The sequence below is a fragment of the Olea europaea genome, chromosome 10 (assembly GCF_002742605.1).
Source record: "Olea europaea var. sylvestris chromosome 10, O_europaea_v1, whole genome shotgun sequence".
Classification (NCBI taxonomy): domain Eukaryota; kingdom Viridiplantae; phylum Streptophyta; class Magnoliopsida; order Lamiales; family Oleaceae; genus Olea; species Olea europaea.
This window is the reverse complement of record NC_036246.1, coordinates 11851212-11861671: the sequence shown is the minus strand read 5'-3', so window position 1 is coordinate 11861671 and position 10460 is coordinate 11851212. Positions and strand designations below refer to the sequence as shown.

The 10460-nt window shown below is 34.5% G+C and overlaps 1 protein-coding gene across 3 annotated transcripts; it reads left to right on the top strand.

Annotated features, from left to right (window-relative positions):
* Positions 1-4173: 4173 nt before the first annotated feature.
* On the top strand, positions 4174-8766 carry LOC111401234 (glutamate receptor 3.6). 3 transcript variants are annotated; one of them, XM_023028880.1, is made up of 8 exons: positions 4174-4340; positions 4418-4425; positions 5025-5313; positions 5464-6815; positions 6902-7179; positions 7477-7508; positions 7593-7999; positions 8091-8766. In XM_023028880.1, the coding sequence occupies exons 3-8, from the start codon at positions 5058-5060 to the stop codon at positions 8571-8573; spliced, it is 2808 nt and encodes a 935-aa protein (XP_022884648.1). In that variant the 5' UTR covers positions 4174-4340; positions 4418-4425; positions 5025-5057; the 3' UTR covers positions 8574-8766. The 3 variants fall into 3 exon arrangements, with proteins under 3 accessions (XP_022884648.1, XP_022884646.1, XP_022884647.1); XM_023028878.1 differs by lacking the exon at positions 4418-4425; XM_023028879.1 differs by lacking the exon at positions 4418-4425 and having other exon boundaries at positions 5022-5313.
* The last annotated feature ends 1694 nt before the right edge of the window (positions 8767-10460 follow it).

Genomic DNA, 10460 nt, shown 5'->3' with positions numbered 1-10460 from the left:
TGAAAAGTCTTGTATGAGTTTTAAATATATAAAATTTTGGTTCAATTCCTGAATAGGAATCTGATTGAGAAAATTTACCTTTGCTCAAAGAATTTGATTCTTTGATTGAGAGGGATCGTTTCTTGATAGAATTTTGTCTTCAAAGAATTTTGAAGAAGATCCTGATTAATTTTTTGTATCATCTTTCTTTCCACGATATTCTTTTTAGGAGATAAGTTATTCAACGTTGTTTGATTTTCTTTGAATGAATAGTAATTTGATATAAAGAAAACAAAATATCTTATCATAAAGAAAATTTTCGTGATTATTAAAAAATTCTTTTGAGAACCAATTTTTGACAATAATATATATATGTTTTAGTTTAAATATCGGGTGAAAATATGCGTTGTGAACTTGTTAAACCATAATTTACATTTCATAATTATTTCAATAGATTGGTTGTAATTTGTATTGCTAAATTGATATTTTTTTTTGCTGAAAAGTGAAAATTGTAAAATTTTTAAGTTAATAAAATTAATGTTTTAATTAAAAAATTTAAAAACGGTTCAGTTCGATTTGTACGATTTTTTAAAATCAAAATCTAAACTAAATCATTTTGAAACAGTTTGATTTGGTTTAAGGGGAAAAAAATCATGGGTCAACATGGATTGGAACCAATGTTTCAATTTAATCATTTCGATTCAATTTGTGGTTTCACGATTCTTTTGTGCAGCCCTAAATACAAACTAGTTCTTCGAGAAGATGCCCCCGGAGAGTAGCCCAACGGTACAAAGGATAGGAGTGAGGTAGTTTCGACCTTGCTGATAGCCGTAATGTGAGGGTTCGATTTCTGAGATATGAAATTGGACTCTTTGTGGACACCAGTATACAGACAAGCTCTTGTTCCCTGATCTGTTGGGGGCACATCCCGCGATTTTCCTCCCTCATAATGCTCCAAGGATGGGGCGGTGGAGACCCTCAAAATTGGGATTCAATTTTTATTTATTTTTTATTTTTTATTTTTTATTTTTTATTTTTTATAGTTCTTCCAAAATATGTGGTGCTCATTTGATTGCAAAGCACAAAATGTCAAAGATACTTTAGCACTAAAGACGAATGGCAGATGCTATCATACTAAAATTGTGCAAGCACCGAGCCATGTCAACGCTCTACTCAGCAAGTTGCACTAATGAGGAATGAGGTCGAAGACAAAAGCCTGCCCTACTACAGGTGCAATAGGATAGTGGAGTTTCCCAATTAGATATGAAAAAGATTGCCAAATTGTGGTGGATCTAAGTACCTGTTTGATGCCCATTTAAAAAAAAAATAAAATTAATAATAAATAAATAAATAAATTTAGCACTTGTTTGTATAAAGAGAAATTTTGGTAAAATGTACTATGCAATAGTATTTTTTGGGAGAATGTGTGATTTAAAAAGAAGGAATTTTTTTTATTTACATGTAATATTATTTTATTGAATAATGTGAGGTTTAAAAACAAGAGAAAAAAATGTATTAAAATTTTAAAAGGGTGTCAAACAAGGGCTTAAAATAGTGATTTGATGAAAAATGTATAGTTAAAAAATAAAAACAAATTTTGAATTTACCTATAATATTATTTTATTGAAAATGTGTTATTGAAAAGAAGAAAGTGAAAAATGTCAGTTATATAAAATATAATCAAACAAGAGCTAACAACCCGTTTGGTATGAATTAAAATATAATTTTAATCTAAATTAAAGTCAAACAATCAATATTAACCACATATTTTATGAGTCTCATAACTTTTCAACCACACATTTTAAAAACTTCTATCACAATCTATTATAAAAATCTATTTTTAATCCCTATCAAACACTGTCTAAATATACCATGAAAAAAAATTTAATGATTTATTTTTGTATTTTTCACTATCGTTGATGTCGTTGTTTACCACTAGCAAAGGGAACACGAAAATCCTTTTAATTCACTCCAAGATATCATAGATATTTATAAGTGTGTGATCAAATTGAGGAAATGTGGTTGAACTCTAGAAGGTTGAATTTTGGTTCAATTGTTATCAGGCACGTGGCGATTTTTCAATAAAAATAAATCTTATCGTGTCATCTGTATTAACATGAATTATATTCTTAACGTGACAATGTGTTCTCTTGCCATATTTTTGTATTAGATTTTTTTTTTCTATAGTCAATAAAATGATTTTATCTATTTGTATTGTATTTTATTCAGGGAACCTTTTATCGTAATTATCCAACTCTTATTTTGTATTTGATGTTTTCAAATCAATATAGTATTTAAAGATAAAATATAAAATAATATTGAAGAAATAAATAATTAAGTAAATGGAGGAACGCGACAAAAAATTGAGATATTTTAACCTGTGTTGTTATGATCCATCCTCGTTCGATAGCTAATTGATGGCAACTGAGTGTTAGTAATGTCCCTCGATGAATTAAGGCGATAAGAGAATACTTTCATCATTTGTGATCCTCGCGAAAATCCCCAGTGGCGACGGGTGCCCTGGCTCGGCCTGACCGACATTAGACATGCATATGTAACAAAACTTCCTTACTATGATCACGGATTGCTCATTGAATTTCAAACTGCTTCAACTTACTCACTGAACTTTTCCCATTTGCACTCCATTTATCAGCCTAAAAAAATCTATTACTTAGTGCTAACGTGACTGCGAAATTCAGATGTGGCATTTAACAGCCATTAAATACATGCCAAATCACTTTGATGTCCTAATAAGATAACAGATTGAGATCTACGAGAAGTTTTCGTTCATCATTGTCGGAGATCGAATTAATCTCAACTTTGGAGATAAGAGCAGTGGCTTTCTCGAAGCAATTGTTTGTGAAATCAAACTTTCTGAGGTCGTGCCAAATAAGACTTGTCTTGTAGAAGAATAAATTGACTTTAATCATCAACGATAATATCCCAATGACATCAGTAGAGATCCCTTTTGTCATCTAAGAAGTATAATATTGATGTGAGAAAGAAGCCATATAGAGGAATTTCGATGCAGTTCTGGTCGTTGGAGTATTATCGCCGGAGAAAATGATAGTTGATAATATGGGGAAAATGAGTGTTTTGGTTTTGAGGAAAAAACGTCTTTTGTATAGTGTCCTTTTTTTTTTTTTTTTTTTAAGTAAGGTAAAATTTTGGTTTGATAAACACAATTTACGTTGATTGTGCTAAAGATGCCATTTTTGTTTTAAATTTAACGACCGTTAAACACCACACCGAAATTTCATCCTCCATATCAGCACTAAGGTAACGGATTTTTGAGGGTGATAGATGGAGTGTAAAAGAAAAAAGTTCAGTAATTAAAGCAATTTGAAGTTGTGTGAATAGTTCGTGACCATCGTATAAGTTGTGGAAGGAAGTTGGGCTAGCACTGCCCCAAGCCCATTTGATTTTTAGTATAATTTTTTTTTTCTACGTATCAACTCGGTAGAGAAAGAAATCCGTCCCTTCTGGCTCCGCCCCTCAATGCTAATAGTTTGCATTTTCCAAGTTTAAACTAAATGAGACAATTTACATTAAATTCTTAACTATTGACTTGAATGGATTCTTTAAAACACATGTTTTGATATTACTCCTATTTTCTTTATACTTCTAGAGGCTAAAATGTTTACTTGAAAATGAAGGGACGTTGATACGTAGAACCAACCCAACGAACCTGCTCAAGTGGCACACCTATGATTACACCTGAACTTAAAAATTCTAAATAAGAAACCCATCCTTATTTTAGTATTAAAACACCTTTAGTTGCACATTTTTGAAAGGTTTGAGATGACAAGTGTAATAAATGAAAGGTTAAGAAAAAATATGTAACGTTTATTAAGATTTGGAGGCATAGCAATAATTATCTCTTTCTATATTATGGTCAATTTGTATTCCATTGTTTATTTTGCTTTTGATCGAAGAAGTTACGTGAATGAATTTTTATTTTATTTATGTTAATTTTTATTTATTTTAAATAGACAATAGAAGCCAAGTCCTATTGCTAAAATGGACAACTCGCTAGGCGAATCCATGCAAAGTTAATACCTTTTGTCTTCTTCCTTTTGTTAGACTTTTCTAATGGTGTGTCCACGTCACCTGAAATGACTTGCCGCACAAACACAAAATATGTAACTCTGAAGTACAGTGGAAATTATCTTGTAGTCCACCATCGCTGAAAAAATGTGGTCTATAAAAATACCCATTTTCAGCACCCAACCTGTTTTTTAGTGGCACCATTTATTTCACGTGATGTACTGCTTCCATACAACATCAAAGTAATTTCTATTAGTTTATTTACGCCTGCTAAACGTGGAATCCTGCAAGTGGCTTCTGAGTCTTCCCTGCTGGTAATCTATAGATTTTTCTTTTTGTTTTATCACAGATTTCTTTCGAGTTTGATGGGGTAATCTGTATTCAATTGCAGATGAATTTGTGAGTGAATCTGGGTTCATCATTCATACCCAGACCCAGCAATTCTTGAATCTAATTTTGCAACTTTGCCCATTATGTATAATAATGTCTGTGCATGTGTTTACAATTTGATTAACTGAATTGATAGCTTCAATTTATTATGTTTATAATGAATACCACCATGATAGTTGGGGGTTTCTTCTTTTTTTGCTTTATCTGGAAAGTTGGCATGCTTTATTTTCTTTTTGGCTTTCATAGGAGATGGGGACATGCAATCCATAAAGCAAAAGCTTCTTTCAAATCTCAAATAATATGTATCTTAATGGCAATTCTCACAACGTGCGAATAAATGAAAATATTTGGGTTAAACCACGTTTTTATTTGTTATTAATTTGTTTCAGGCACATGTTATTGGGTTGTTTTCTACTTTGTTAGTTAAATATGTGGATTTTATCTTGTCCTATTTCACAAAATCTATTTTGTCTGGTGTTGCTATAATGCAGAATTTTCAGAAATTCTTTACTAATTTTGCTGAGCTGAGAAGGCTTATTGAGTTGACACGATATCCCAGAATTTCTTACTGCGTTAATTTTAGAAGTTGTTTGTTCCCTATCTAGCAGGTTGAAATCTGGTTTTGGATCACACAATTTACCATGAAAATCTTTTTACTTATGATCTTGCTGGCTTTCTTCAATGGTTACGGTGTTTCGAAAAGTTTGCCTACAAGGCCTGATGTTTTGAGAATTGGTTCAGTACTTTCTGTTGATTCAATTATCGGTAAAGTTGCAAAAGTAGCTATAGAAGCTGCGATAGAAGATGTGAATGCCAACGCAAATGTTCTTGGAGGAACCAAGCTCAACTTATCATTACATGATACTAATTTCAGTGGATTTTTAGGAATAATGGAGGGTATGACATCTACTGCTACTCATTTCTGCTGTTTAAATTTTTATCGTTTCATTTTCTCTTAAATGCTTCTATTCTGTCGAAAAAAATAATACTCTTTTGACCTTATTTTGACTTGAATCTGCTGCTTATCAAACTGCTTGATGATGACAGCTATCCGCTTCATGGAGATGAAAACTGTAGCCATAATTGGACCCCAATCCTCCGTGACCGCTCATGTTGTGTCCCATTTTGCAAATAAGCTTCAGGTGCCCTTATTATCTTTTTCATCGACCGACCCGACCCTGTCTCCACTCCAGTTTCCATTTTTTGTACGGACGTCTCTCAACGACCTTTTTCAGATGGCAGCAATTGCTGACATCATCAGTTACTATGGATGGAGAGAAGTTATAGTAATTTATGTTGACGATGATTATGGAAGGAATGGTATAGCTTCCTTATCTGATCAACTGTCTGAAAGGAGCTGTAAGATTTCTTACAGAGCACCTTTAGGATCTCGAGCGAACATGGAAGAAATAAGAGATGTTTTGGTTCAAGTGACTTTAACAGAGTCCCGAATACTTGTTGTTCACACTTATCCAGAGAGGGGTCTGGATATAATGGCTACAGCACAATATTTGGGGTTGATGAATGAGGGATACGTGTGGCTTGCTACAAATTGGCTCTCAACTCTCTTAGACACTAATGCTCCCTTGTCTTCGGAAGAAACTAAGAATATTCAAGGAGTTATCACATTACGTATATACACTGCAGAATCAAAATCGAAAAAAGACTTCATATCTAGGTGGAACAATCTAACAAGAAAAGAGGAAACTGGTGCCTCCATTGGTTTGAGCACATATGGTCTGTATGCCTATGACACTGTTTGGGTGCTTGCTCATGCCATTGGTACATTCTTCGAGCAGGGGGGAAACATTTCATTTTCTTCTGATCAAGTGTTAAAGGAATTGCACGGAGGCAATTTGGATTTTAATACCCTGAGCATCTTTAACGGAGGGAACCTGTTGCTTGAGAGCATTTTAAAGGTCAATATGACTGGTGTGACAGGACCATTCAGATTTACTTCAGATAGAAACCTTGTTTTTCCTGCATTTGAAGTTATTAATGTCGTCGGTTCAGGATCTAGAATAGTTGGTTATTGGTCTAATAATTCCGGTTTATCAATGTGGCCTCCAGATTCACTCTATACCAAGCCACCAGATCGTTCTGGTTCTAATAATAAATTATATCCTATAATCTGGCCTGGAGAAACAACACTGAAACCTCGTGGGTGGGTGTTTCCACTCAATGGGAGGCATCTGACGATTGGGGTCCCAAATCGAGTTAGTTTTCTAGACTTTGTTGCTCAGGTACCAGGCACTAACATGTTCACAGGTTACTGCATTGATGTGTTCACTGCTGCCATAAATTTATTGCCATATGCTGTTCCATACAAAATGATCTCCTATGGGGATGGTCATAACAACCCAAGTGGCACTGAGCTTATCCGCTTGATGACCACAGGGGTACGTGTAAAATCCCAAATATGCCTTCGAACTCCAGAATTTTATGGGCTTAACATAATTTCTTTAGTTATTCTTCTTGCACTCAGGCTTTTGATGCTGCAGTAGGAGACATTGCAATAACCACTAATAGAACAAGGATGGCAGATTTCACTCAACCGTTCGTTGAATCTGGTCTAGTTGTAGTGGCACCTGTTAAGAAGGTTCATTCTAGTGCTTGGGCTTTTCTTCAACCATTTTCTCGTAAGATGTGGTCTGTCATGGGAATTTTTTTCCTATTCATGGGCGTAGTTGTTTGGATATTGGAGCATAGGATGAATGATGATTTTCGTGGTCCTCCTAGAAAACAAGTCATTACTATTCTATGGTGAGTTTCAATGTATATCATTTCATCTACAAAAGTACTTTTTAAACTATATTGAAGATAATCGGAGACATTTATGCCCTTAAGTCTCAGCGAGTACTATTCTATGAATGAATTTTAGAAGATATCTTTCTTCTACAAATAGTTTCTGATTTTGTTATCGAAGTTCTGGAAATGCAAAGTGCTGCTTTTGATTTTATGTCCTCCCCTTTATTTCTAATATTGTATTAGTGGACATTCATGTTCCTCCAAGTTATTAATATTTCGTCATTTTCTTATCATTGGGATTTCACCTTGCAGGTTTAGCTTTTCGACTCTCTTTTTTGCCCACAGTAAGTTATAGTGAAACAGTATGAGCTTGATCTTGAATGATTTCAGTAGAAAAAGATCAATTTTTGACTTGGTGATGTATGCAGGAGAAAAAACTGTCAGCACTCTTGGACGATTACTGGTTATACTGTGGCTATTTGTGGTCTTAATAATCACCTCCAGTTACACTGCTAGCCTAACATCAATCCTTACAGTACAGCAGCTCTCTTCACCAATTAAAGGAATTGGAAATCTAATAAATAGCAAGGACCCTATAGGTTACCAGCAGGGTTCTTTTGCACGAGATTATCTGGTTGCAGAACTTGGCATTCATGAGTCTAGACTTGTTCCACTAAAGTTACCAGAGGATTATGCTAAAGCTTTAAAGAATGGTCCGCAAAATGGTGGTGTAGCTGCTCTGATAGATGAGCGTGCATATGCAGAAGTTTTTCTTTCAACACACTGTGAATTTAGTATTATTGGTAAAGAGTTCACAAAAAATGGATGGGGATTTGTAAGTATATCTTGTCTAAACCACTTGTCATCCCTCGAACCCCTCTCATAATTTATTGCTTCAATTTGATATTTATTCGTGTTTTAATCAGGCATTTCAACGGGATTCCCAGCTGGCAGTCGACATTTCAACAGCAATTCTGAAACTGTCGGAGAATGGCGATCTCCAACGAATACATGACAAGTGGCTGTTAAGAAGTGCTTGCAGTTTACAAGGTGCAAAGCTCGAGGCAGACAGGCTGTCGCTCACGAGCTTTGAAGGCCTCTTTTTCATAGCTGGGTTGGCATGCCTCTTAGCGCTGCTCATATATTTCATAAAATTGATACGCGAATTTAATCGACTTTACTCTGAGCCCGAGCCCGAGTCCAGTGATGGAAGCTCGCGAGCACGACGACTTCGGACATTCCTTTCATTTGTCGATGAAAAGGAAGAGGAGGTAAAAGCTCGCTCTAATCAGAGGCAACAAGAGTGGGCTTCCACTAGAAGTATTGATCAATATGCCTCGACAACTGATTCTATGAAGCACGCTGAAATATCTTCAAATAGAAGCACTAGCTTCGAAGGTCCATCTTAGTTCCCATTACAAACATGTAAATTATATCGTCTTCCAGTAGGCTTCAAGAAATCATCACATTCTTTAGTTTTGTTCTTGAGACAATCGTACTTAATATTTTGTAATATCTTCAAATAAGTAAACAAATTAAATGTAAGTGTTAGTAGCAAGCCCTGGCTTGTATAATTATTGAATGCTCCTCATAGTTATCTTCGATGTCCTCTTCAAGCAAGCCAGTCTACATCCACTGTTTAGTAAATTGCTGTTGGAAATATATTGAGAGACGGAGAAGAAACAAAAAGAAAATTACAAGAGAATATGGCAACAAGATGAATCAAAAACAAAAAATTATATCAACAAATGTGATGGCTCGAACGCAGAATCGCTGTCTTCAAATGTTATTTGCCCCCTTTTTTTCGATATTTTCGAGATGCTTAAAGGTATTTCGGCAAAAGTTTTGAAGGATTGTAATAAGCCTTGTAAAGAATTTTACCAAAGTATAAAATGAAATTTTCCAAAACTTGAAGAACACAAAAACATGAATGTAAATCAGGATTTGATTGTTCTTAGAACAAAGTGAGGATTGCAAGATGTTTTTCTAACATAATTTTCTCAAATATGGCTCTCCTATATATAACCATCGACCATAAGTACGAAGTGGTGCCAAAAAAATCAAATGAAAAGTCACTAATTTCAAATTTACAACGGTAAAAAATGGTCGAAATTTTGTACCATGCGACCCATGCGGTCGCATGGTTCACCCATGCCAAGACCATTTGGTCTCGGCATATGGCCATGCAACTCCATGGCTATATGCCATGCGGTCGCATAGACCAATTATTTATTTATTTATTTAAATTGTTGTTGATTTTGAATTACATAATCATAGCAATTCCTCACTTGTTCAAAACTAACAAGTCTCATATTCATAGTATATGATACTCATGCATAAGGATTAGATATATTTCGATTTGATCTAACCATAGTATAATTCAAACAAAGTATAGTCGAAATCAAAGGTAGCGTGTAGTTTTGAACCAGTTATTCCATATAACAATACCGGTAAGAACACACACACGAGTACCACGTGTTCTCAAGTTCCTTATAACTCACTTAGCGCTTTTATAGCCTTGCACTTATCCCTTTTAACAATCTTTTAAGAGAGGAACTCTAATTTTCTATTAAAGCGGCACCACCTTGAAAATTATTTAGGTGAAGTTTTTCCAATACCTTTGTTACTTTTACAGTTACTTGTGTTTTAGTACTGAACTTCATTAAGAGCTTAAAGCTTAACTCTCATTTCAGTAACAACCAGTATTATTTTAATTATGACAGGGTCTTTGCGGATTTGAATAATGTTGTAACTATCAACTTTTTGAATGACTTGTTATTACCCTTTGAACCCGTGGATTACTTTTTGAGTAATGATAGGTAGGGTTGCTGTCATTGGTGGACCTTTTTAGTTAAGGAATTTCAACCCCATCCTACTCGAAGTAGATGTTACTAAATCCCTATTTAGAAGTTTAGTCAAATGATTCGCCAAATTCTCAATTGACTTTACATAATTTAAGGAAATTATTCCATCCTTGATAAATTATTTATATAGTCATGTATAAGATTCATGTGTCTAGACTTTCCATTGTATACTTTTGCTAATGTCACTTGACTATCACACGTGATAGGTATTGAAAAAATATTTTTCGATCCCAAAGGTATCTCATGGAAGAGATTCTTAAGTCACTCAGCTTCTTTCTCGATATCCGATAGGGCTACAAATTCTGATTCCATAATCGAGTGTGTTATGCATGTTTGTTTCTTTGATTTCCAAGAAACAACACCTCTTCCTAAAGTGAACACCCAACCTGAGGTGGATTTACTTTCTCCCGTGCTAGATATCCAACTAGTATT

Bases quoted from the DNA above. Each gene is read 5' to 3' on its own strand.
- LOC111401234 (XM_023028878.1), top strand. From the start codon at position 5,058: ATGAAAATCTTTTTACTTATGATCTTGCTGGCTTTCTTCAATGGTTAC. The intron at 6,816-6,901 runs GTACGTGTAAAA...TCTTGCACTCAG, and splicing joins TCCGCTTGATGACCACAGGG to GCTTTTGATGCTGCAGTAGG. The intron at 8,000-8,090 runs GTAAGTATATCT...TGTTTTAATCAG, and splicing joins CAAAAAATGGATGGGGATTT to GCATTTCAACGGGATTCCCA.